The 26600-nt window shown below is 62.3% G+C and overlaps 2 protein-coding genes across 2 annotated transcripts; one reads left to right on the top strand and one right to left on the bottom strand.

The window, feature by feature from the left end:
• The first annotated feature begins 15290 nt into the window (after positions 1-15290).
• On the top strand, positions 15291-20587 carry LOC115608939 (sterol 26-hydroxylase, mitochondrial). Its single transcript, XM_030488500.1, has 9 exons — positions 15291-15556; positions 17601-17791; positions 18045-18244; positions 18322-18519; positions 18640-18800; positions 19148-19314; positions 19571-19652; positions 19739-19939; positions 20036-20587. Exons 1-9 carry the CDS (start codon positions 15320-15322, stop codon positions 20189-20191), a joined length of 1593 nt encoding a protein of 530 aa, XP_030344360.1. The 5' UTR covers positions 15291-15319; the 3' UTR covers positions 20192-20587.
• Positions 20588-22972: 2385 nt separating this feature from the next.
• Positions 22973-26558, bottom strand: PRKAG3 (protein kinase AMP-activated non-catalytic subunit gamma 3). The gene is made up of 12 exons (XM_030487064.1): positions 26526-26558; positions 25635-25674; positions 25108-25346; positions 24942-25023; positions 24812-24870; positions 24482-24527; positions 24306-24360; positions 24087-24213; positions 23812-23977; positions 23600-23637; positions 23236-23382; positions 22973-23151 (listed from the first exon to the last, which is right to left on the bottom strand). The coding sequence occupies exons 1-12, from the start codon at positions 26556-26558 to the stop codon at positions 23035-23037; spliced, it is 1149 nt and encodes a 382-aa protein (XP_030342924.1). The 3' UTR covers positions 22973-23034.
• Between the last annotated feature and the right edge of the window lie 42 nt (positions 26559-26600).

Here is a 26600-nt window from a genome sequence, read left to right as displayed (position 1 = left end):
CGGGAGGCCAGCGGGAGCTCCCGGCCGTGCTGACGAGGCATGGGGTGGGCTGCCTAAGTCCAGCGCGATGTTAATTTCCGCTGGGATCCACGTTCTGGCACAGGGAGGCTGCTGGGAGCCCGAGAGCTGTTTTGCTTTGGAGGGGTTGGGGGGGAGATGGGGGGAGACAAGGGCAAGAAAAATGCTGCCAAACTGCTACCGCTTTGGCAAGGGCTCCGGCGCAGGGCCCAGATCTGCCTGAGCTTGTCCTACTCCAAGGCCTCCCGCATCTACAATTAAGGTGCCCCACCTCTGCCGCCGGGCACTCCTCCCCCTGCCCTGGTGAGGGAACCGGGTCGCCAGCCCCGCTCCCCCCAGCCTGCCCGGGGCACCCCAGTACCCGCCGCCTACCTCCTGGCACCCCCCAGCTGGGCTCTGTGCCTCAGCAGCATCCCTCCTACTACTCCTGGCACCCCTCTCCTGCTGCAAAACTGACACCGGGTGGTTGCCACCTTGCCCCAAAAGGATCCAGGATAATGAGTCCCACTTTCTGACCTGATTCCCAGCAGCCCTGTGTAAGGGAAACAACCCCCATTACTGAAAGGGGAAACTGAGGCACAGAAGAGGAGCTACAACCTGCAGCCAACCTGCTGCTGTCACAGACGCAGTCTGGCACCAGTCTAGGTGACGCACGGGAAACAGGAGTCACTGGGGTTTCTGATGCAACCCCTGTGCTCTGGATGCTGTCGTCACTGAAATGGAGCTGGGGACTCCCAATAGCCACCATCACCAGCTTTTCCAGCTCACCTCACGGTCATGGAGCCTCCAGTGTGTCCCAGTATGGTTCCCAGCCAGAATTATAGACCAAGGAACCCGGCATGAGTTCCCATCTCCCACTTGGACATGGGGCTGGTGTGAAGCAGGGCTTCTCCTGGCTCCTGCCAACAGATTGTGATCAAGGGCAGCCAGTGAGGTCCTGGTTTGCCAGGAGTCGATGGAGAGGGGCTGGCAGACCCATGTGACATGAAAGAGGAGGGGCCGCCTTCACAAATGACACCCACATCTTGGGTGGAAAAATGTCTCCTTTGGTCCTGACAGTCACAAAACCCCGAGGCAGAGTGGCAATTGTGCCATGCCAGCTCCATGAGGCACTGGCTAGATAAGCACCCATTGCTTACTGCTGCCTGGCTATTTCTGTGTGTCAAGGGGACCCTGCTGTGGGGTAGCAAGGACATGGCTTGTCTTTCATCCAGGTTTTCATCCCAGCCCCTGGATGCCTTCAGGAAGGAGACGCAGGGTGCCAGGATACCTATCCCATTGCCTTGAGCCCATAGGCACTTCTCCACCAACTTGGAGAGGCACGAGCCATGGGATGTCAGCCCTGGAGAGCTGAGGTCCACCCCTGAGGTGACAGGTCATCCCACATCCCACCCAATGGTGTGACACTCAGTGACAGCCCCGCAAGGAAACCAGACCCGATGGGAACGGTGTCTTTCCAAACTGTGCAAACAGGGTGAGGGGGCACGCACATGGATTGCACCCGTCCAGCTTCCCCTTCAACCTGCGCAGGCGCAACGCAGGTACCCGGCCCCTTACCCGGGCCAATGTGTGGGTGCTGCCACTAACCCGGGCAGCCGGGTGTGGAAAGCGGAGCAGGAGGCACACGGGGGGGAGCTGGCGTGTGAGTAAGCAGCAAGTCACCGCGCTGGGGGGCATGGCCGGGGCTTGGCTGCCGAGCAGCGCCAGGGGCACCGAGGAACGGGAAATGCCATGGGACAGGGACAGCAGGGGGACCCTGTTCCCTGCCCTCCTCCTTGCACCTCCTTGGTAAAGGTGGCATGCAAACAGCTGGGAAGCTGCCCAAAGGAAAGAGGCTTTGGCGTGGCATGGCATCAACCCATGGACCTGCCTGCTGCAAGGTCATGCCGAGGCCAGGCGCCTGCAGGCAGGAGCTGCCCAAGCTTGTGCTGTGGGTACCAGGGGGATGGAGGGAGCACACACCCACAGAGATGGCGGTCCCAAAGCCATGTCCAAGCCCTGGAGGGGCTGGGATTAGAAGAAAGGGGTCCATCCACTCATGGTCACTGCATCCTTCCCCTGGGCACTAATGGAAGCAAAAAGACTGGGCTAGCGTGTGCCTAAATGCGGGTGCCACATGTGGTGGCAGGACCCTGCACATCCTGGGCCAATATTGGGGTGTTCCCAGTGCTGCCCAGCACCCTCCTGCATGAGGAGGATTTGAAGGGGTCAAGCCTCTGATGCAAAGCCCAGACAAGTCCTCCAGCTTAGGGCACACGCAAGGCAGGGCTGGGTACCCTGGATGTCACTGTGGGAGAGTTGAGGTGACCAGGAGCAGGGACAGCGAATGGCACAGGGGAAAACTCAGTTGTCTTTGGCGGCGACACAAGCAGCCCAATTCTGGAGCAAGTGCCATGTCAAAGAGTGCAAGGAAACATTTTCCCTTTGAAGAACCCAGCCAGTCAGCAGCTGCCCTAGAAGGGGCACAGGGAGATAGTGCTGGGCAGCGGTTCCCATGCTGAGAGGTGCTTTGCTGCCTGCATGGCGCTGCTCCAGGGGTGAGGGCATGCCCAAGATGATTGGGCAGCCCAGTCTGCTGGGCGCCATGGAGGGCCATGGTCTGTGGGGTGGTGGGTGTGGGTCAGCAAGCCCATGGGGTGACTCACAATACTCACCCTGAGGCCCTACAGCCCTGCAGCCTGCCCTTACAGGCTCTGCGCAGTGTGGATGCTGCTTGGGGCAGCAGAGGAGAGGGGGAGGTCACCTGCATGAAACCCTCCTGGGGGTGTGTGGCTTTGGGCGGCACAGGGATGGGACCTGCAGCCATGGGTGCTGGTGGATGGGTCCTCCCTGAGCTCTTTTGATGGACTCCCATGAAAACCTGGAGATGCACTACATATGTGCATGCATGGGAAGGGGATGCAGGGCAGGGCTCCATCCCTCACACCCACAAGCAGAGTGGAGCACATCTCGCCTGGGATGATCTTCCCCTTTTCTCCCTCTTCCACCTCCCAACTGCTCTTGGCCATGCCCATGAAGAGTTGATGTCCAAATCTGGGAAAGCCCAGATTTGCCTGTCCCATCCCCACAGTGCCTCCCTGCAAGCACAGCCCAATCACAAACCAGCTCAGGTGAAATCCTGCCCTGAACCTGCCTGGGGCTCCTGAGACACCAGGTTTGCCTGCCCTATATCCCTGCCCCAGGCAGTCCCTGCCTGTCCTGCTCCGGGAGGAATCGCTGTTGCACAAGGAGCCGGTTGAGAACCATGAAAAGATGAGGGGAGGAGGAAGAAGGAGATTTTGCAGGGCTGGTGGGAGCAAGGCAAGCCCATTCCCTGCAGCCTGGCACTAATCAAGGGACCAGCAGCACCTGAATGACACATCTTCCCATTGCCACAGACTGCTCCCCTCTGCCATGGAAAGGTCCGTGTATCTGCCCATCCTGCTGTCCCTCTGCCTCTTCGTAGGCACAGGGCTATAGGACAAGGGTGACTGTATCTTCAGTGAGCCCTCTGGAGACATCCTACCACAATGAGGATGCTTTTTCTCAGGCTACGATGTATCAGCATGATGTCACTTCTCGTACATCACACCCAAATCTTCCTCTGTAGATTCAGCCATCTGCCAGGATCTCAACAGGCGCAATTACCACCCAGGAGTGGCCAAGCCTGACTGTGTGCCTGGGCTGGGGACCATGCCCTTTGCGACCCAGCCCCACCATGTCACTCTCACAAATCACTTTGTCACCAGCATGGGAAAGAAATGCCTCAAACAGACATCTGCTGCATCCCCCCTCACTGCACAGCCAATGCAGCCTGGGAGCCTGGGGTGGGATGGAGGGGAGATAAAGACCTTCCTTTCCTGCCCAGGGGAACATGCCCTTTGGCTAAGCACCCATGGGTGTCTAGATATGCACAAATGGAGGCATGCCACCATAGTCCCTATGAATCAGTGGCAGAGGCAGCAAGGAACAGCCCTACCAATGCCACCAGGCCTGGGGCTTCCAGGAGTCCTGGCACAACACACAGCTGCACCCCTGAACCCCTCCTCACCAAAAGCAGATCCCATAGACCCCAGATCCCACAGTTCTACCCAGACCTGGAAGAGGGGACGGGTACCGGGAGCAGGCGCGTGGGAAGATGCCTGTCTTGAGCTGGCGCAAAAGGCCAGGCAGTGCCTGGACCTCTCTCCCCTGCATGGAAGACCTCCCTGGAAATGAGGGATGACCTCAGCCGGGGGCCAGAGATCCCAAACTCTGGGGGAAGCAGCTCGTGAATCAGCTGCTGCTCCGGTGCCTTGTCCCAGGAAGCCTGGCACGTCCGTTTGGTGGTGCTGGTGGCCTAATCCATACATCATCTCCTCCTGGCTCGCTGGCTTCAGGCTTCAAAGTGAAGCAGAGTGCGTGCTGGTCATCCCCTTGCGGCTGCTCTGCTGCCCGGCACATTCGGCTGCCCTGCGTGCAGCTGGGTTATTATTCTTAAATTAAAGGTTCCTTTTCTTCTTCTTTTTTTAAGAGAAGAAAAAACAAGTCTGACCCCTCGCCCTCCTCTGCCAAATCCTGCTAATCTCCCCAAGCCAGCACTGCCAGCGCACGCACGGCATGGTCACAGCACCAGCAGGACCCAGGCTTGGCAGTGAAACGCGGCTCTAAGCAGCTAGGGCACAGGGCAGTGGAACGCCAGCACTCTGCCCTTCCCAGTACCATCTGCCTGCCCCCTAAATTGAAGGCAATGTGAGCTCCTGTTTCACTCCTGCCCACTCCAGCCATAAGCAGCATAGCACCAGTGTGCAGGAGCTGGAATGCAGGGCATGAGCTTGGGGGTGAGGGCTCACCGGCTGGGTACTGATGGGGATGGGGCAAAGAAAGCAGGGAGAGCTGAAGGGTCAGTATCTCAGTATCGCTGCCGTGTGTGCAGAGCAGCAGTCTGAAAGTTAGCCAAGGAAAAACAGCTGTTCTTGGGCAGCAGGAAGGACTGTGCCCAAGCATGGCACAGCTACCCCCAGGCAGGTGGTGGGGAGCAGGGGGTTCCCCACATGCACCCTACCCCTACCAAGGCTCAATATACCTGGATCTCCCCTCCTCCAGTGAAAAACCCGAGGTAAGTCCCTCTCAGACCCACGTTAACACCTTCTCTGGCAATAAACACAGTGCTTGGGCTCCAGGACTAAGCTCAGCTGGTGTACATCTGACCCTAACAGCATCATTTATACCCACTGAGTCCTCCTCCTTTTGCCCTGCACTCCCGGAGCCAGGGCTAGTGAAGGGGATGGAGCTGCAGAATAAATCACCAGCGGGCAGGCAGGGGACCGGGAGGGGAAAGGCTTATGGAGAGCTTTATTTTAGGGGTCAAAAGAGTGTGACAATGTGGAGACGAATAGCCTCAGATAATGAATGATAGCCCGGACGGCACGCCGGGGAGCTGGAATCTAAGCACTTAAAACCGGATAAAGACAGGCTGGGTGAAATTCTTAATAGATTTAAATAGTTCATGTTTCGACAGATACCTGTGCTTTCCAAGGCTGGGTCCCAGCTCTGCGCCTGTAATGAATCCCCCACCCCCTCCGGTATCCTGCAAGGCACCGTCTGCCTTTGATGAAGGCACCATTACAAACAGGGGTTTTGTCCCCGCCGTGTCCAGGCCACCACTCGGGAGGTGACACCGTAGGGACCCTCGGGCTTTTAATTAAAGTTGACTTATTGGAGGGTTCTGGAGGCCCCTACCCCCGCTTCTCCCCCCCCCACCCCAAGCATTCAACCCTCCCAAGCTGCAGGCATGGGGTGCGGGGAGGCAGCTCTCTCCGCAGGTCCCGGGTACCCCATACCCCTGGGGGTCCCCCCGCCTGCTGTCCCCAACACACTCGTGTGCCCGAACTCCGACAGCGTGTGGGTCCCCCTGACCGGATCCTCCTGGCCAGAGAGCAGCAGTCCCCACCGAAGGGGTGCCCTGGGCGTAGGGTACTGTGTTGTCCCCAGGCTGGGGCCAGGGGATCACCCCCCGAGACCGAGGGACCCTCTTGGCACCCACCCCGGGATGTCGTACTCACCACCAGAGCCCGATGATGTTGGCGGGGCAGAGGAGGATGAAGAAGAGCCCCAGCTGGGTCCGGGAGGGAGGCAGCATCCTGCCAGGGCTGAGGAGAGCACCGAGCCCCCTCCGCGCCCCCCTCGGGAAGCCGGGCAGCAGGGCTCGCCGCCGCCCGGACGGTCCGGCCGGGGCCGCGGCGGGTGGGTGCCCGCTGCCTCCCTCCGCCGGGCGGGCGGGCGGGCGGGCACCGCGGCCGGCGGGGCTGGGCTGGGCTGGGCTGGGCTGGGCAAGCACCTCCGAGCGGCTGGAGCGCGGCGCGGAGGCTGCTCCGGCGAAGGAGGAGGAGGGACGGGGCTGCGAAAGCATCTGCCTCCGACAGGGAAACCGGAGCCCGGGGGGACGGACAGGGCGGGCCGGGCGGGGGGACTCCTGAGTGCCAAGCTCGGCTCCCGGCGCGCAGCCACGGCCGCGGCGTGGGCACGGCCACGGCCACGGGCACTCTCCGGCAGTGGGACGGTGGCCGCAGCTTGCCCGGCCCCGCGTCCCGCACCGCGCTTGAACGTGTACCCCTTTTAGCGGTGTCTGGCCGGCACAACCCTGTTCCCCGCAGCCCTGGGGACCTGCCACGGCACTGCCTGGCACAGCCCCGCCTGGCACAGTCCGACTCAGCCCCGCAGCCCTGCCTGGCTCCACTTTGGGTCCTGGTGACGCCCTGCCAGACCTGGCCTCGAGGTGCCCCCTGGCACCTGCCCATCACTCTCCTGCCCGACCCTGACGACCCTGTTATGGCCTTGCCCAAACCTGGCATCCCTGAGTTGCCTCCCAGCACATCCCTGCCTCTGTATTGGGTCTGCCTGGCACAAGCCTGGCTCCATGGTCCTGCCTGCCGTCGGACCAGTCTGTCCTGCCTGAGGACGCTGGAGGACTGACCTCCACCTCCGGGCATCTCCCGACATTTGGCTACAACATTCCTCTGGGGAGACATCCCTGGGGCAGGGGGACATGCAGGTGGATGATGGGAGCAAGCCCCAGGAGCAAAGAGACCACGGGAAGAGTGCGGCGGCGAGGGCCAGCTTGTTTATGGTGATCTCACCTCAGGTGCAGCCAGGACCCAGGAGGGAGACAGCCCTCAGCACCGGATCACAGTAGGCAGCAGGAGATGCCTGGGGCAGGAGGAAGGCCAGGCACCCGGGAGGTAGCAGGGGGCCACACTAGGGCTGGGCAGCTGGGGACAGAAGACAGTGCCCGTAGGCTGTCACCCCAATTTTCTTCCCCCCCGCCCCCCCCGCCCCCAGCAGCCTCAGAAATGGTGCCCAGGACTCAACCCAGGGCGCTGGGTCTCTATTTCCTCTTGCACCATCCCTGACTCACAGCAGAGCTTGGGGATGCAGCTCCCAGCCTTGCAGCATCCGGGCCACAGATTGTGGGGCTGGGACAGACACCCTGGGGGGTCCTGATCCACCTCTGCACCCACCTCCGCTGAGTACCCAGCCAGCCCACTGAGTTACCCCAAGGGAAACAGGGTGTCTGCCACCAGCAATGGGCAAAGCAGAGCACCCTTGCAGCTGCTGAGCTCATCCCCCCATCCAGCAGCGATTTGGACTCTGCCCCCCTACCTGGGAGAGTACCCTTCATCTGCAGCCCCTGACTTGCGCATCATTGATCCCTTTGCCCCATCACCAGTGGCTTTGCCCCTTCTCCCAGGCATGTTCACTCCCCACCAGCAACATTCAGTGGTAAATGACTCAGGTTATATCTGCAGCTTGGCACGATCTCCTCTCCCTCCTGGGCACAGGAGGTAAGAGACTCCCACCATCTCTGGAGGTTTCCCACCTGCTCCTTCCATGCCCTCCCACACAGGCACTGGGCTCCCACTCTGCACCCTTGGCATGGTGACCAGGATTGAATTGTCCTGGCTGCAGCACAGGGACACAGGGACCTTCCATGAGCTGCACACTGCATCTGGGCTGCTGCATCATATCCAGTCCCCGAAGTCTTTTGCTTTCACCCACCAGGTTCCATTCTACCTGCCCTACAGGAATCCCATCACCTCGAATCTAGGGGGGAAGCCAGCAACAGGCAGCTCTTGGGGAGGGAACATCCCTGCCACGGCTGGGGACAGACTGACACCGTGCCCAGGGCCCCAGCAAGCAGAGCTCCACAGCGGCTCACTGCAAGGTACAGCTCATCTGCTGGCATGTTGAAAGTGCCTGTTGTCCCCCCGCCCCAAGCGCCCAGCCCCCTCGCAAAGGCAGCGCGGGGCAGGTGAGAAGCCTTTATCTGATTTCCTAAGGGCAGAAAAATCCCTTTGATTTTGCCCCAAAGAGGAGAGCGGGAGGAGGGGGAGCCCCGTCCCAGCGAGCAGGTGCGGCTGGCGCACAGCAGCTCACCTTATCATGTCCCAGCTTCACGCAAGGCAGGAGGGGGCCGGGGGGGTGCGATGCTCACAGAACCTACATGGGAACTGGCCCTGTGGTGAAACCCCCTGAGAGGGGCTGGTGGGAAAGGATGGACAAAGCCAAGAGCCTTACCTGGTGCCTGTACCAGGAGACTGAGGCCAAGGGGGTGCCCGGGATTTGCCCCTGCAACCCAGATTTCTCCCAGTTCCATAAAAATCCCCCTTTAGCAAGGAAAGTGAGGCACGGAGATGTTGAGACTTGCTTAAGCAGCCATGGGGGCGATTGCCTGCATCCCCAGCCCCAGGAGTTTGCTCACACACACACCCTTCTGCAACAAAACCCAAAGGGCCACATCCTGCAGGGGACAAAGCCACAGTGGTGACAGTGAGCGAGGGCTATGGGTGACGGGATGCCACCACCACCACCCCAAACCAGCCTCCTCCACCACAGCTGATCCTTTGTCTCTGCCTTCCCTCGCCTCTTGCAGCTCAACATCCCCCCCCCCGCTTTTGTGTTATTACAAATTATAAAACAATTTTTTCCTGCCGTCCCGCATTCTTCTGCCTCCTGCAAGAATTTTAATGTATTTATTTTTGCTATCAGGGGAAAGCGCCGTGTTCCTCGGCCACCCCCGGGCAGCCCCGGCCCCGCTTGGCCACTGATGGAAATTAATGATGAGTGATGCAGGGGGAGAGCAGGCACCCCTGCACCCCTGCAGCGCTGAGGAGGGGGGACTGTGTCCCCCCAACCACCCGCAGTTTCCCCAGTGTTAGGTTCTGTGTGTGGAGGATGGAGAACTGGACTGCAGAGGGGAAGGTTGATGGGGCACTGTGGGCTGGTCCACAGGAGATGCTGCTGGTTATGTGCTGGGGAGGGGATGGCTATTGGGTTGCTGGACAGGGCTGACGGGTGCTTTTGGGTCCAGCTGCAGGGTGCTGTGATGGGGAATCATGTCCCCATGTAGCAGCAGAGCGTTGAGATTCCCTTGGGGAACAGGAGACCTCTTCCAGACACCCAGCCCCGTGCGACAGCATCTCCAGTGGACCTCATCCTGCTTCTGGGACAAAGCACCCCTTGAGTGCCCCACCCTGCTCAAGGACACAGCCACCCTCTACAGCCCCCTCTACCCCTAAGCTGGTGCCCCTGTGCTGTGCTGAGCTCCGGCTCTCACTCCCCACTGCATGGCTCCAAGGGGAGGGATGGGGGTGCCCCACTCCCCTAGCCCCCCTGCCCTGCGGCCACAAGCTTGGGGGGCTCTGGCCGTTGGGAGGGAGCAGATGGGGGGAGGAAGGAACGGGCCTTTCCTGCTGTGGGGAAAGCGCAGCGATTTCCAACCCAAACACCCCGGCGCTCAGCAGCCGCATACTTTCCCAGCGTCCCTCCCCTCCTTTATTCCCGAGGACATTGGCGATCAAACCCAGGTTGGCCCCATCTCCTGCTCCTGCAGTGAGGTCATCGAGCTGTGTTTGTGACATCCCGGCATCTCCATGGCAGCGCGCTGTGATGTCATCAGCCTGGGGTTGCGACCTCACGGCAGGAGGAGAATGATCTTATTAAAACAACATGGTCCCCATCCACGGCCGCTCGCAGTTGGGGGACTCCAGTGCAGGGTAACAGCCAATGGAAGGGCTGGTGGCAGCCGTGGGGACAGAGCCCTCCCTGGTCATGTCACCAGTGGGAACTCATGGTGACACAGGGCATGAGCTGGTGCCCAAAACAGAAGGCAGCCCCTAGGGCTGAGCTCCTTGACTGATGCAAACACACAAGCCCCGTGGTGCTGGGGTGACAGTGAATCTGGGACCCTCACTGCCTGGGGGTGCCCCAGGCCCAGCCACAGTGCTGCCCACCTCCAGGGCCGAGCGTCTGGGGCCTTATCGGGGCGCAGAGCCCTTTCATGTCGGGCTGGCGGGCGGCAAGCGGAGCTGATGAGGACCTGTCCGCAGATCAGAGCTGCCCGGTGCTGACAGCGACCGCGGGGCCCGTTCTTAAATTAGACATGTCCCCCGCCTCCTCCCGGCCAGCACTGCCAGCCCCTGCCCCATGGCTGGACACAGCCTAGGACATCCCTGCCCTTGGTGATCCACATGGTTCCCGACACGCACATGCCCCCCTAAATCTGAGGAGGGCTGTTCACTGGCTGGACATCACTCGAGCACGAACAGGCAGATGGATGAATGGATGGATGGATGGATGGATGGATGGATGGATGGATGGATGGGAGAATGGATGCGAGGATGGACAGACAGATGGGTGGGTGGCTAGCCGGATGGACAGGCAGGTAGTTGTGTGGGTGGGTGGGAAGAGTGATGCAGGCATTTGTCGATGGATGAATGGGTGAGTGCATAGGCAGCTCAGTAGGTGGATGGAGAGATGGCTGTGAGATAGAAAGCTGTATGCAAGTGTGGATGGATGGATGGATGGATGGATGGATGGATGGATGGATGGATGGGTGGATGGATGGATGGATGGATGGGTGGATGGATGGCCCTAGCGCTCCTTAGTGACCCCTGTGGCCCTGGATGTTGTTGCTCTTTCCCAACAGCCTCAGCAGCAGAAAAGACACAGCTCTGTCCTGGGAGAGAAGGGAACATCCATGTCCCTAGGGGAAAAAATTGGCCTTTCTCTCTGAACAACAATTTGAGGTCCTGACCTTATGCTGCTCCACAGTGCACCCTCGCTGCTAGTATGGGATCTGCTCTCCACTGCCCAGAGGGGAAACTGAGGCCAGGGAGACCAGATTACAGTGAGAAACTGCAACCAGCCCTCTCCAGGCAGGCATGGTGCCGTGGCTAGTCCTGCTCCCCCCAGCTGCCTGCACGTCCATCTGTCCGGCCACGGGCAGGACACACATTGCTTGGGCTGGGAGCGATGCCACTGGGAGGTGGTGTCCTTGGGCCCCCGCAGGCTGTAAACATGATGTCATGTGGCAGTGTACACAGCCCGCTCTGTGCACGGGTCCCCGAATGGGCTTCACAAGTCCTGCGTGGGAGGCATCGACCGTGGCCCACAGCCAAGGGAACTGGAGCCGGGAGATAAAATCAGGTTTGCTTTGGGCTGCAGCAAACAGCCCTTTGCAGGAGGAGTAAGGGGCAAGGGGAGCAGCTGGAGGGGGGACACATCCCCATCTCTGAGGGCTTGGTGGGAAGCAGAGGTGATGGGGGATGCCCCAGCAAAGCCTGGCGCTGGTTTCCTTGGTCCCAGGTTGGGTCCCATCGTGCCTACTTGACTTAGAATAATTCTGTAGGCACTTGAAGTCACTAATCAGCCAGGACCACTTGAGAGCAGCCTGAGGCTGCCTCCTGTCTCCTGTGATAACAGGCCGCCAGCCCAGAGCTCCATCTGCATCCCGCTCCCACGTCCTCAGGGAAAGGTCCTGGCCTGCCAGGATCCCACGGGGCGCAAGGCAGGGGGAACCCAGAGCAGAGCTTGCTGCTGGCTGATAAGCCCCACGTGGGGGACACACACACCATCATGATGGTTGATTTACCTCTTGTTTCAAAAGCTTTGTGCCGTCCCCAGGCCCCTGCTCAGATCTAAGGAGTCAGAGAAGGGGAAACAAGGAGATGGGGGCCTTTGAGAGAGGCACAAGAGGGTCCCACTTGAACCCTCTATGTGGGAGAAGAGTAGCTGTCTCCAGGCCTGGGATTTGTCTCCATTCCTTTGGATCTCCCCATGTCCCCCCTGAGCTGCTCCACTGGCCCCAGCATAGCTCATGACTCAAGTAGTGACAGTGCAGTGACACACAGCTGGCGTGACAGACCATCCCCAGTCAAACGCTATTTACAGTCCCTGGGACCCCGGGCTCAGCCTTCTCACAGCCTGGGCTTTCCTGGGGGTGAGTCAGGGGATGCCCTCCCCTGGGACACCCCGCTTCTCCCCCCACTGTGGGAGAGCAAATGGGGGTTAGTGTATCCAGCCCTGGGAAAAGTTTCCAGCCCCCGGGTGACACAGCCCAAGTCACGTAAAGAAGCTGTCACTCCGTACCGGCAGCCAGGACCCTCCGTGTTGGGGACAGCACTCCATCAGCAGTGTGTGGTGGATGGGTTGAGGGGCAGAGCAGCAGGGGGGTCTCACGGTGCCTGTCTCTGCACCCACAGGTCTCACCAGTGAGGTGAAATTGGGCCTGATGGTGCCGCTGTGGGATGAGTGGAGTGACAGTATCCCTGGGGCAGAGGGACACACAGGACGGGACCTGCCACCCCCAGCCCCGGTCCCCATGATAAAAGCAGCGTTTGCTCTCCTGCCTGTGCCCCACTCGTCACAAGGTGGGACGATGGCTGGCCGCGCACGGGGGGACTTGCCTGAGCTAGCGGTGCCCCCGGCTCCCCGCGGCATCCTCCGGCTGCGGATGTGTCATGGCCCGGCCGCTTCCCTTCGGAAGTCCCCGCCGGGCGGCTCTGGGGGAGGGGGTGACTCACCCGACCCCCCCTTCCTCGGCCTCCTCCTCAGCCCTGGCAGCCGGCCCCGGCGGAGCCCCCGCTGCCTCTCGCGGTCCGACGGCGGGGAGCACAGCCTAGCGGCGGCTGCTGGAACGAGCCGGGATGCCTGTGCCCCCCCTCACCCCGGCTGGCTGCGGGCACAGCGGGGACGGGCCCCGGGAGCCGCCGCGGCCAGCGCTGCGGTGGTGAAGCCTCTGCCCTTCCACAGGGCCAAGTGCGAGGTCCTGCACTTGTGGAAGCAACCACAGTACCAATACCTGCTGGGAGAGGGAGGGAGGAATGGGTGGAGGGATGGATGATGGATGGAGGGATGGATGGGTGGAGAGCAGCCCTGTGAAGAAGGACTTAGGGATACTAGTGGATGAAAATTAGTAAATGAGATTGCGGCGTGCCTTGCGGCCCAGAAAGCCGATCTGGGACTGCAGAACAAGAAGCGTGGCCAGCATGTCAAGGGAGGTGATCCTCCCCCTCCATTCTACTCTCGTAAGACCCCACCTGGAGTACTGTGTCCAGCTCTGCGGTCCTCAGCACAAGAGAGGCATGGAACTGCTAAAGCAGGACTAGAGGAGGGCCACAGCACAAGAGAGGCATGGACCTGCTAAAGCAGGACTAGAGGAGGGTCACAAAAATCATCAGAGGGCTGGAACCCCTCTTCCATGAAGACAGGCTGAGAGAGTTGGAGTTGTTCAACCTGGAGAAGAGAAGGCTCTGGGCACACTTTATTGCAGACTTCTAATATATAAAGGGGTTTATAAGAAAGACTTTTTACTAGGGCCTGTCTTTTTTACTATTTTTGCAAGGAGCAGTGGCTTTAAACAGAAAGAGGTGGCCGGCTCCCACTTCCCAGCGAGGAGAAACGGGGCCACACAGGCGGGGAGTGGCCGAGGGGTCCCCAGCCGCGGGGAGCGAGAGCCTCACGGTGCTATTCTGGAAGCTGCCTCGGGGCCCGGCTGTGCCGCTGCCCCTGCTCCTGCCCGGCTGGGGCAGGGCGAGCTGCAGAGCTGTCTGCGATCAGCCATGAGGTGGCGGCAGGCGCTCAGGCTTGGCTGAGGCTCCCTTAGCCTCGGTGCCTCCCGATGCCTGCCGGCACAGGGATGCCCGGGTCCTGCACCCCCAGCCCCGACCCCACTGGCAGGGAGCACAGCAGGCACCAGCCGGGAGCCCAGCCCGGGACATCCCCGTACCACAGGGAGGATCCGGGGGGGAGAGCAACCACTCTGTGCTCTGAGCTGCCTGCCCAACCTGGGGACAAGACCTCCCTGGTCAGGACCTTGAACCCACCACCCGATAAGAGCGGTTAATGATCAGAGGTTGATGTCCCAGCAGAGGCACGGTGACTGCTGCCCCAGGAGTGACATCTGGGCAGAGCAGCGCCCTACCCCATGGCTCCAGGACCTGGTGGCAGTGCCAGGCTGGCCAGAGGGGACATGTCGTGTGACCGTGGCCCCAGACACCACTGCAGCAGAGCCCTGCTTGTGGGCTGGAGAGGTTGGCCTGCACCAGGTTGAGGCAGGAGCTGGTACCATGCTCTCCCTGGTGTGAAGACAAACCAAACCTGCCTCTGTCTGGGTTGCTAGCAGCCACACATGCTAGGGCATGCCAAAGTGTCATCATCTGGGCTCCTGGAGGAAGTGCTGAGAAGAGGCCCTGGGACAGCTTAGACCCAGTTCCTTGGGACACCAGCCTGTACTGCACAGGGACAGGGGTACGACAGGCAGGACATGAAGGCAGGGCAGGAGATTTCAGGCCAGGAGGGCAGCAGCCCTGAAAAGTAGGCCCAGTGGTGAGGCTGGTACTGATGCAGGATGTGCAGGGTCTGGGCTGAGGTACCCAGTGCCAGATCATGATGCTGGTGCTGGCACATGATGCATGGTGCCTTGTGCAGCACTGGTCCCTGGCGAGCAGTGCCCGGTGCTTGTACCAATGTGACATGCTACGTTGTCCTCAGGGTGCTGTGCTTACCATGCCATGCCAGTGCTGGCTGCCAGCCACCTAGTATCGTTGTGCAGTGCACAGTGCATGGCACGAGTACACAGCACCGGGTACTGCTGATGCCATTTCCAAGTACCAACCACGCGGTGCATAGCGTGTGATGCCGCTGAGCAGTGACTGGTGTACAGTAACTGGTGTATAGCAACGTGGTACCCAGGGTGCCTGGTACCCAGTATGCTGCAGCCGGCATCCGTGGCCCCGTAGCAGGTGTGCAGCAGCTGGCACAGCCTGCCCGGTATGCACTGCCTGGTGCCTGGGCCCCGATGAGCAGCACCCCGTACCCCATACCTAGTGCGCAGCACCCGGCGCGCGGCAGCCGGTGCGCGATGCTCAGCACCCGGTGCGCGGCGCCCGGTGCCGGTGCCCGGTTGCCGCCCCCGTGCCGCCCCCCGCCCCGCCCCCGGTGCCGCCCCCCCCGCCTCCGGTGCCTCCCGGGCCCGCCCCGTCCCGTGCGCTGCTAACGGAGCATGGCGGGCCCGAGCGGTGGGGCTCGGTGGTCGCTGCTGCCGCTGCTCCTGCGCTCCCGCCCGCCGCCGCCGCCGCGCAGCATCCCGGGGCCGCCGCGCAGGACCGGGGGCTCGGCGGCGGCAGCGGCGGGGCCGGCGCGGCTGAAGGGACCGGAGGAGCTACCGGGGCCGGGGCTGTTTCGGACTTTCGTCTGGCTCTTCCTGCGGGGCTACCTGCTGCACACGCACCGGCTTCAGGTGCGCCGGGCCAGCCTGGCCCGGGGGCTGCGGGGTGCGCGGGGCGCTGGGGACCCTGCCCGAGGGGACTGGGAGGGGCGCGGGGGACGGACGGGCTCCCGGGTGGGCTGCGGAGAGGGTGCTGAGCGCGGCAGGGGCTTTGGTTTGCAAGGCACAGAGTAGGTGGGTGCTGGGTGAGATGGCCTGGCGGGGGAACAGCTTCCCAGGTAACGGCAGGGAGCTGAATGGGGGAGGCGGAGATGGGGGGGCTGGGCCCGGGGACCCCCCCTGCACCAAGGGGTGATGCTGGACTAGCAGCGTGGAGAGGCCAGCGCAGAACCGAGTGGCCCCGGAAGGGTCCTGCCAGTTCAGGGCTGCTCCAGCATCCCCGAGCCGGCCAGGCAGCCGAGGGAAAGGTTCAGGGACAGCTCATGGGGTCCTGGCATCGCTGAGCTGCTCTGGCCGTGACAAGCTGGAGAGGTCGCAGTTTCAGGGGCAGGCGGCCAGGCAGGTGTTTGGGCAGATGGTACCCAGGGTAAGGACAAGCAGAGATGTTTGTTCTTTTCTGTCAATGCGTTCTCGTACATCGGATGAAGCAAGTGATGGGCTCGGCTGGCCATGAGCCAGGCAGCATCTTCCAGTGCCCTGGAGCTCTGACCGGGTGGAGGAGTGTGCAGGATCAGGCCTCCCTGGCACCGCAGAGCACCAGGCACTGCTGTTTGGAGAAGGGACTGTTGCAGGGCAGTGGGGTCTCAGGGACTGGGCACAGGAGCTCCCTGCTGCTCCCTCCTGCCCTTGGGGCTCTAAGCACGGCCCAGCTTTGCAGGCAGATGGCTTTCCCCCGATCCCGGTAGCTCTGGCATCTCTCAGCCCTGCTCTCCGAGGCCTATGCCATGTTGGGTCCTGGCTGCCAGCTGACACCGGTGGGCAGGCTTCATCCCGGGTCACAGCCGGCCGCGGCCCCATGCAGCACGTTCACCGCCTGCGGCACCGGCACCGGGGCAGCCATCCATCCCTCCCCCTCCGCCTGCCACCACGCGGAGGAACTGAACGAAACGTCTCTCCGCGATGATGAATCCAGATGAATCCGGGAGCAGGCTGCGATGCAGTCAGTCACCAAGGGAGATTGTACCACGTGCATCCCCGCAGCTGCGGGGAGTGGGGACCGGGGCTTCCCTGCTAGGTCCCCTGCTGCCCCCTGGGCTTGGTCCCTGCTCCACAGGGGCTCAGGTAGCACCTGGGTGAGATGGGAAGCACCCCTTGGACATGGTCCTGTGAAGATCCACTTGCAAAGAGGTGCCTGGCTGTCCCCAAGGAGTGCACTTGGGGCATCAGAGTGCTCCCCAGCAGGGAGGCAGGCACAGCACCCTTGGGTGCAGCCAAGGAGAAGGGACCTGTGTCCAGCAGAGCCCAGAGCAGGGCTGATGCTGGTGGATGTCCCTGAGCTGGCCTGTGAGGCCATGGCCCCAGGCCAATGCCCTGGGGTTGGCAGCCTGCCCGGGGAGCAGTCCAGTCCTGCCCCAGCCTGGCACTGCCCTCCCACCACTGATCATTAACCACCCTTATCTGTTGGCGAGTTCAAGGACCCACACAAGGACTGTTGTCCCCATCTTTAGCAGAGATGGGGCCGTGCTGGACCTGCTGACAGCTGCTGCAATGTCCCTGCAGCTCGGCAAAGCCATGTACTTGGCAGTTGTCCCTGTCCCTGCTGTCCCCTCTTGGTCTTGCTTCCCCAAGAGACCCACCTGGCCCTCCATACATCTCTGGGGTGCATGGGGGATGCACCAGCCTGTGCCAGAGGTCAGCACCCAGTGTGGTTAGTACTGTCAGAGGATGTGTGCCTGGCAACACCAGCCCAAGCCATTTGCAGAGCGCTTCAAGGATGGTGCCAGCTTGGGAGGGGTGTCAGAGGCAGGTGCTTGAGCCCAGTTGGTGCTGAGGGGTCCCTGGGATGAGCGCAAAGTGTGCTGGACATGTGCAAGTCAGCATCGAGGCAGGGAGGGACTGATCCAGCCCCAGCGGTGGCCCTGTCCCATTCACCCTGCTGTGCTCTGGTGCATCGCAGCTGATGTCCCGGCGCATCTATGGTCCTATCTGGAAGTCAACTTTCGGGCATTACGAGAACATCAACATTGGGAGCCCTGTGGTGCTGGAGCAGCTGCTACGGCAGGAGGGCAAGTACCCCATGCGGAGCGACATGGCGCTGTGGAAGGAGCACCGGGACACCCGACACCTGCCCTACGGACCCTTTACCGAGTGAGTCCTGCCTTAGCTGCGCTCTGCAGGGCAGCGGGCGATCCTGTCCCTTCCTTGGGTGTAGGGACTGAGTGGCAGCTCACATTGTTCCCTCTCCTGCAACAGCATATCCCCCCAAGCAGAAGGGCATGGCCGTGGGTGGTGGAAAGACCCCTGGGGTGGTTCCAGCCTGGCACGGGGAGGATGCACCCAGGGACTGGGAAACTGCCCCCTGCCCAGCCGTGTCCCAGCGCTGAGCCCCGTCCCCGTGCAGGGAAGGGGAGCGCTGGTATCGCCTGCGCCAGGTCCTCAACAAGCGGTTGCTGAAGCCCTCGGAGGCGGTGCTGTACGCGGACGCCATCGGGGAGGTGGTGTCAGACCTGATGATGCGGCTGCGGGATGAGCGGAGACGCAGCCCCTCGGGGGTGCTGGTGGGGGACGTGGCCAACCTGCTCTACCGCTTCGCCCTGGAAGGTAGGAGGGTCCTCACCCCTGCCCTGCCCCGCTCTTCCCATCCCCATGGGGTTCTGAATGTGGCCTGTCCCCCGCAGGGATCTCCTATATCCTCTTTGAGACCCGCATCGGGTGCCTGAAGCACCAGGTCCCCACCGAGACCCAGCGCTTCATCGATTCCATCAACCTCATGTTCAAGAACTCCATCTTTGCCACCGTCCTGCCCCGATGGAGCCGCAAGGTGCTGCCCTTCTGGGACCGCTACCTGGACAGCTGGGACACCATCTTCGCCTTTGGTGAGCGATGGGCGCCCAGCATGACAGGATCAGACTCCCTAAGGATCCTTAAAAGGGGGCACATGTCCTTTTGACCACCCTCACTCTGTCAGCGCTGGGTCCCACTCTCTGTCCCTGCAGGCAAGACCCTGATTGACCGAAAGATGGAGCAGCTGGAGGGGCAGGTGGAGCGGGGCAAGGAGGTGTCTGGTTACCTGAGCTACCTGCTGGCCAGTGGCAGGCTCAGCCTGGATGAGGTCTATGGCAGCGTGGCCGAGCTGCTGCTGGCCGGCGTGGACACGGTGAGAGCTGGGCAGCCGCTGACGAGGGATCCCCACTGAGCTCCGTGCCAGGGGAGAGCCACAGGGCCGTGATCAGCCATGATCCCCAGACCTGCGAGCTCTGGGCTGGTGGCTGGGGTGGCTGCTGGCTGACAGGACAAACCCTCAGTGCAGACCCTGTCCTCCCCTCTGCTCCCTGCCCTGCTTCCTGCCTCAGTTTTTCCCATGTTTGCTGCCCCCATCACCCCTGGCTTCCCTGCACACCAGAGCACAGGCTGTCTGGCGCTGTACTGGTGCCATGCTTGGCACTAGGCTGTGTGGGTACTGGCCCCATCTCCCTCACTCCCCTTGGCACTCTGCTCCCCCAGACCTCCAACACGCTCTCCTGGGCCCTGTACCACCTCTCCCGGGACCTGAGCATCCAGGAGACCCTGTACCAGGAGCTGAAAGCCGTTGTGCCTCCCGACCGGTTTCCTGGTGCTGAGGATATCCCCAAGATGCCGATGCTTCGGGCCATTATCAAGGAGACGCTGAGGTACAGCCCAGCCTTGCCTCTGCCCCATGGTCCTGGTCACCAGCCCCTTCTCCCCTGCATGAGGGGATGCACCAGCCAGGCATGGTGCAGGGCTGGATTTCAGTCACTTGGGGCCACTTTCATCCACCTCCTCCCTGGGGAGTGGGATTGAGCCACAGCAGGAGATGCTCCCCCTGGTCCTGTCCTGCCTGTGGCTCCCTCCCTCCGGGGTCCCCAGATGGGTCCTTCTCCCCCACTAACTCTCCCCATATCCCAGGGTCTACCCTGTGGTGCCAACCAACGCCAGGGTCTTCTATGAGAAGGACATTGTCATTGGAGACTACCTCTTCCCCAAGAACGTGAGTGAGGGCCGTGCCACAGGGACCCCTCCCTGCATTCAGTGTGGCAGGGTGGGCGTCATTAATCCTCCCTTCCTGCCCCACAGACCCTCTTTGTCCTGGCGCACTATGCCATGTCCCACGACGAGACGTACTTCCCTGAGCCAGAGAAGTTCCTGCCCCAGCGCTGGCTCCGTGGCCATGGCTCCCCCCACCACCCCTTCAGCTCCATCCCCTTTGGCTACGGGGTCCGTGCCTGCGTTGGCCGCCGCATCGCTGAGCTGGAGATGCACTTGGCCCTCGCCAGGGTGAGCAGAGACCCCCCGCCCTGGGTAACTCACCATGAGCTGGGACAGGGGCCCCAGGGGGCCCCCGAGGCACTGCCACCCCCCTTCTCCCCACAGATTGTCCAGGCCTTCGAGGTGCGGCCAGACCCCAGCGGCGTGGAAGTGACATCTGTGTCCCGCATCGTCCTGGTGGCCGACAAGCCAATCAACCTGGAGTTCATCGCTCGCCCGGGGGCCCCCGAATGCGTGCCCACCCCCCACCCTGGGTGCTGAGGGGGGACCCCTGCTGCCCCACCAGGAGGGGCAGGAAGGCAAACGCACCCCAGCTTGGGCCAATGGGCTCCCAGCCCCGCTGTGGGAAGATGGGGGGGACAAGGGATGCCCACATATTGCCTCTGGGGCACTAGTATCCCCTACCCCAAATCAGCAGGAGGCTTGGGGAACTGCTGTGCCTTTCACACGTGGCGGGGGGTTGTGTCGTCCCATCACGTGCCCAGCCGGGCTGCGTCGGGGACCTGGGAACTCTGCCGGGGCAGGGGGGAAGCGGGGAGGGGGCTTGCAGCCATTCAGTGTCTCCTTCGTCCCGTCCTTGTGTAGCTGCGTGTGGATCTCTGCCTGGAGCCAGGACATCTGGGTCCTCTTTGAACAGCTGACTTTGGTCTCAGCCAATTCTCCGTGCCTCAGTTTCCCTCCCTGCCTCCCAGGGGAGGCTCGAGTGCTGGTGGGTAGGGTATGGTTTGTGCCTGGTTCCAAGGGATGGAGCCAGCCCTGGCCCTGGGCAAGCAGAGCACTAGGACAGCACGTCCCTGTGATGGAGAGGAGACCTGTCACCACTCAGCACTGGTATCATGTCCCCTGGCAGGGCTAGCCTGCACAGGAGGGGAGTGAAGCACCCAGGACCTTTTCCTATCAGCCATTATTTCACTGAGATGCTGATAAGGGGTCATGGGAATGTGGACAGGGCTTGCTCTGGGTGAAGCAGAGGAGGGAGGTTTGCCTCAGCCACACCCCTGTCCCCAACTGGGAATATGGGACTGATATCCGAGGCCATTGCAGGGGCTCAGAGCTGACAGCAGCCAAAAGCAGGGGATACACTGGAGGGCTGGGGTATAGGACACCCTAACAGGGCACCCCACTCACCTTCCTGCTGCTTGGGGATCCTAGCTGGGCTGAAGGAAGCAGCAGGCAGAAACTTTGCTGGCACCAAGGTTACTATCCCCAAGGGAACATGCATACCACACCATAGTGGAACTACCAAGGCTGCATGCCCATTCCCCTGGCTCTATCCACCACCTGTGAGGTGCCACCCTGTGCCCATGCCACCCTTGCCAGCATCCCAGGTTGAGTCCCCCAGCCCGGCTCCCCCTGCCCAGCCCAGCTCTCTCCACAGGACTCATGCCTTGCTGCACGGGTCAGAAAGGCGAGGCAGCAGTTCCTGGAGCAGGCTGCTTTGTTACAACAAGGCTGAACAGACCAGAAAGTAAATAAATACCCCCCCGCCCACCACAAACCGTTCCCAGGGTCCCCATGCAAGTGCCTGTGCTGGCGCCAGCTCCAGGCAGCTCCATCCCCGTGTAACCCTACCATAACAAGCCTGTGTGTGCAGCTGAGCCTATGCTACCGGGCAGCGGATGCAGCCGGCGGGACCGCGCTTGCTGGGGAGGGAGCCGTGGCTGAAGCGCTCCAATCCAGCAGCAGGACGGGAGTGGGGTGGCCAAGTCCCACGGGGCCATGTGGGTCCCCGTGCCCAGCTGCGGGCATGTACAGCTCCTCCGGCACAATGCCCATCGAGCATCACCGTGTGCTTGCTGGCGGGAGGCATCCCTGGACCCCTTTTCCCTGCTCCCTGCCTCCCCAAGGCCGGCAGGATCTGGCCCCAGACTCAAGACGAGCCCCAGGACCGGGGTGGGAGGGCAGGTCCTCCCCGCAGAGAGCCTCCGGAGCCCGAGCCTCCTTCCACGGCCCCAGAGCCGCGCAAGTGGGCCCCACATTGGCCTAGACGGTGGCACTTCCCTGGTGTCTTGAGAGTGAGGATCGGTCAGTGCCTGCAGGGTGAGAGAGCATGTGAGGCCATAACGCCTGGCGGGCACTGGCGCTGGGCACCCTGCGCCATGGCCCCCAACCTGTCCCAGTGGACAGTGAGGTCTTGCCTCCGTCCCTGTTTTGGATGCAAGCCCTGGGGTAGGAGGGGAGGGGGGCTGGCCCAGAGGGGGACATCCCACTGGCCACCTGCAGCTCCTGACAGAGCCGCCCCTGCAGACACCAGGGATGAGGTGAGCAAAGGCACTGTGATGAGGAGGGTCCAATGTCTGGTGTGGTTAACACACACCAGCCTCAGTCGCCTTCTATGGGGAGCACCTAGGCACTGCTGGGGGAAATTGGGAACAGCCCCATGCCCACTAAGCCCATTCCCCATCCCCCCAGAAAAGCTTCAATAGCTTTGGGAAACAGCTGGGCAGTGGGGGCAGGTCCCCCTTCCTCAGTTCACCCCTAAGGAGGGCTCTGCCAGCCATGGCCCATGGGCCAGCCATGCTGTGCACATGGCTAGTGCTGGGCGGCATGTCCAGGTTGTGCGAGTGGGCATCTGTGTCGTCTGTGTCCCCTGGGAATGGCACTGGAGGTGCTCAGGTCTCATGGGGGACTTTGAAGTGAGGTCAAAAAAGGGCTTTTCTCTTGGGGTGCATCACACACCAAAACCCTCACCCAGCTCAAAGCCCAAGAACCTGCAGAATCTGCCTCCAACACGCTGCCTGGATGAACGTCTGGGGGTGTCTCTGTGGCAGATGCCCCCATCCTGCCTCACGAGCACCAGAGCTCAGAACCCCATAAGGAACCCCTGTCACCCCTGGGACAAGGGTGACATCCCTTGGGACAAGCAGCATCAGAGTCCTGCTGCCACCACCTGGGCACCCAGTGCTGCAGGACCCCAGTCCCAGCTTCCTCCATCCCCCAGGCCAGTTTGGCTGGGGTGGAGGCAGGTGGCCCAAGCAGGGAGGTGATGAGGTGCGGGTGACCCAGTGGTGGGGAGGGGACAGGAGCGCAGTGGCGGGGGACGGCGCCTACCTGAAATGGAGAGAAATGGAAGGTGCAAGTGGAGAAAGATGGAGCATCGTGGGCTAAGAGTTAAGAGCATCGATACCTGCAGGAGTGAGCACAAGGGCCTGGAGGATGTCGGAGAGGGAGACAATGCCCCGTGGGTACTGGTTCTCATCCACCAGAACCAGGCGATGGACCTGTGGGTGCAGGCAGAGCATCACAGGCACGTCGGGCAGTGGGCAGGGAGGTGGCTGGCACTTCCACTCACCCTGGCCACTCACCTGCTCCTTGGTGATGCGGTCAATGACTTCCTCCATGGTTTCATGGGGGTAGCAAGTTAGGACACCCTCCAGGCAGATCGTGCGCTGCTGCAGCGCCTCCCGCACACTGATGTCCAGGTTGTTGTAGGTCTTCTGGGCAGCCAGGTGCTGTGGGAGAGGTGGCCCCGATCAGTGCCCCAATGTGTCCTTGCACCCTGTTGTGCTGGCACAGCGTGGGACACCGAGCCCTGGGGGTGCACAGGGCACATAGGCACTGGCAAGTGCGTGTCACTGCACATGGGGTGGGTTTGCATGGGCACAGGCAGGTGTGAGCACTCCACCAGAGGCATGCTTGTGGCTGGATGTGCAACACACAGGTACTCACAATGACGTCGAACCGGGAGTAGAGACCGACCACTTGCCCTGAAAGGAGAGACAATGCAGGGGCTGGGGAGGGGGCCCTGGGCACTACCTGCTGAGCTCCTCCTGCACCCCAAGGGGCAGCCCAAGGGCCAGGAAGGGGGGTTTTGAGTGGGGATGGGTCCAGAGCCGCTGGCAGACGGAGATTGGGGGTTCACTGTTGCCCTCCCCAGGTACCAGCATTGTTGATGACGGGCAGGGCAGAGACGCGGCGGTCCACAAAGATCTCCAGGGCAGCATAGATGGGCGCAGTCTCATGCACAACAGCCACATCACGGAAGGTGCCAACACACAGCTCCTGCACTGTTTTCTTCAGGAAATGTGGCTTAGGGATGGTGGAGCCCTGCAGTGGGGCAGGGCAGGGCTGGGCTGGCACCTATGCACCCCCCAACATCCTTGCTTGTGCCCCTATCCACCCACCCCACACATGCACCTGCAGCCCCGGCACTCACGAAGATGTGTAGGAACTTGAGGATGCGCTTGTGTGTGAGGATGTGCAGGACATTGCCTGAGACAGGCTCAATGACGGGCAGGCGGTGGATCTTGTGCTTGATCAGGGAGTAGACAGCATCGAACAGGCTGTGGGTGATGGGGACACCATGAAGGGCTAGAGCTGCATCCAGGGCACACCCCATGCAGCGTGTGCTCTCCCACAGTGGGCATGTGCTCACCTATTGCTTGGGGAGATGTAGACCAGCGGCTTGAGTGAGCCCTGCAGGTACACGTCTGCCAAGGGAGAGAGGTGGGAGAGGGAGTTCCCCCAACCTCCTCATGCAACCCCAGAACCCACCTGATGTGCTACACAACATCCCCAGCTCAGCCACCCCCATTGCCCCCTGCTTTTTACCTCTCCAGGTCTCAATCTTGTGCTCCTCCACCTCGTAGATCTGAACCTGAGGGCGAGGAGATGCCCTGGTCATGGTGGCCCCATGGGGACGCTGGGGCACTACCCTCTTCCCCAGGCATCACACCCCATCGCCCTAAGTGCAGGGATCATATCTTGGGTGTCGGGCAGAGGGGCAATAGGCAGACACTGGGCTGGCCCAGAGCATCCCCTGGTCGTGGTGTAGTGATGAAGTGGGGACTGGCAGAGGGAAGAGGGGACCAGGAGACTTAGGGACAGCCCCTCCCTGTCCTATGCCTCTCCCCACCCCCGCGCCCTCCCTCCTGAACTCACCAGGGGCGAGCGGTAGTAGCGGTGGAGGATGTTGATGAAGTCGGTGATGGTGAGCATCCCTGCGGAGACACGTGGGGCTGGCAGCGCTGCCAGGCGGAGGAAGGGGCCAGGCGGCGCTGCTGGCACTCACCCACAAAGCTCTGTGTCTTGCTGTCCCAGAGCGGGGCCGCTCGCACCCCGTTGGCCACCAATGCCACAAAGGCTTTCTTGATCTGCTGGAGGAGCAGGGAGGGTGTCAAGGGCCCCCCGAGCCCGCTCCTGCCCTGCCCGTCCCTGCCGATCCCCTGCTTTGTCACCTCCAGGGAGACGTCAAAGACAACAAGTTTGCAGCTGGTGGGGATGGCATCATAGCAGCAGTGGCTCCTCATGAAGTGCATGTAGACCTCAGCATCAGGGCTCTGGAAGTCGCTCTCTGGGCCCAGTCCCAGCATCATGTTGCCCAGCGTGAAGGTGACGGGTCTTGGGCTCCTTTGTCTGTCCTCTTCTTCCTCCTCCTCTTCCTCCTCCTCCCTGGGGCACAGAGCCTCTGGGAACCCTGCGGGCAAACCCGCCCCACACCTGGCCAGTGAGCTGAGCTGGCGGGTCTCAGCGCCCTGCTGCCTGGGGGGAGCAGGGGTATGCTGCAGACCCCCCTTCCCCACAGGGGCAGCACACAGCACTGCAACTTTCCAGTCTTGGCGGGGGCTCTGGGAGCTGCTGGGAAGGAGCTGAGGGGTAGGGCGACGAGGGGTACGGGCAGGGTGCGCAGAGGACCGATGCGCTCTTTGCATGAGTGAGCCAAACCCCGCCCCCGCTACACGCCTGGGAGCTGCCTGCTACCCACCTTCCTCCTCAGGGCCGGCAGCGGCATCCAGCAGCGCCACCTGAGGGGGCACACAGCGAGGGGGTCAGCAGGAGCCAGCCGCCCCCGGCTGCTGCCTGCTCTCCCGCACCCATGGCTGCTGCCTGCACCCACCCTGCTGTCCCTGCCCCCCCAAGCCGGGCAGAGGGGACCCTCCTTTTAGGGTAGGGTTGCGGGCTGGGCTTAGGGTCTACATCCCACTTCAAGACCCCCAGAGCCCGAAGCCCCTGTGGTGGCTCCAGCCCAGGACGTCCAGCTTGTCTCCCCAGTCCTTGGGGGATCGGCGGGGTACCCGCCTCCGGACGGGGGCTGGCGGGAGCACCCGGCTTCTCCCTCTGCCGTCGGAGCCGAGCGCGTCCCGCAGCTGCTCTGCGCCCATCCTCTCTCTCCCTCTTTCAACCTTAAGGTGTAAATCCCAATCACGCTTCTTCCCGTGCCGGGAGGCCCGCCAGCCCCACCTGCCCCCCGGGAGCCAGGTGGGCCCCGGGAGACCCTACAACAACGCGGGGGGCAGCCCCAGGCGGGAGGGAGGCGAGCCCTGCTGACCCCGTGCCCCCCGGTCCCCAGGAGACCCTACCATAATATAACGGCATACTCGGCGGGAAGAACCAACGTTTACGAGCCACCCTGCAATAACAAAGGCGCCGGGACGGCTCCCTGAGGAGCCCGGAGCCAACCCCGGGAAAGAGGCAACCCTTCCTGAGGGGCTGGGGACAGCCGGGGCAGGCAGACGGGCCTCTCCGCGTCCTTGTCCCCACGGCGGCCTGGCCGTAGGAAGGGGACCACCAGCCCCCCACACCCCCCCACCCCTGGGGTGGCCTGCCCTCAAGTGGGGGGCTCTCGGGCCAGGCCCCCCACTCGCCCCGGCGGTACCTGGGGCGCGGCGGGGCCGGGGAGTCGCTCCATGCTGACTGCGGGGCAGCGCTGCTATTCTGGGCCCGCGGCTGG

The sequence above is a fragment of the Strigops habroptila genome, chromosome 5, assembly GCF_004027225.2.
Source record: "Strigops habroptila isolate Jane chromosome 5, bStrHab1.2.pri, whole genome shotgun sequence".
In the NCBI taxonomy this organism is placed as follows: Eukaryota; Metazoa; Chordata; class Aves; order Psittaciformes; family Psittacidae; genus Strigops; species Strigops habroptila.
This window is presented reverse-complemented; position numbering and strand designations above follow the sequence as displayed.

Coding starts and splice junctions, on each gene's coding strand:
- LOC115608939 (XM_030488500.1), top strand. CDS start 15,320: ATGGCGGGCCCGAGCGGTGGGGCTCGGTGGTCGCTGCTGCCGCTGCTC. Junction 18,801..19,147: donor TGCTGGCCGGCGTGGACACG/GTGAGAGCTGGG, acceptor CTGCTCCCCCAG/ACCTCCAACACGCTCTCCTG. Junction 19,940..20,035: donor TGCACTTGGCCCTCGCCAGG/GTGAGCAGAGAC, acceptor TTCTCCCCACAG/ATTGTCCAGGCCTTCGAGGT.
- PRKAG3 (XM_030487064.1), bottom strand. CDS start 26,558: ATGGAGCGACTCCCCGGCCCCGCCGCGCCCCAG. Junction 24,214..24,305: donor TACATCTCCCCAAGCAATAG/GTGAGCACATGC, acceptor CATCACCCACAG/CCTGTTCGATGCTGTCTACT. Junction 23,978..24,086: donor TCAAGTTCCTACACATCTTC/GTGAGTGCCGGG, acceptor GCCCCACTGCAG/GGCTCCACCATCCCTAAGCC.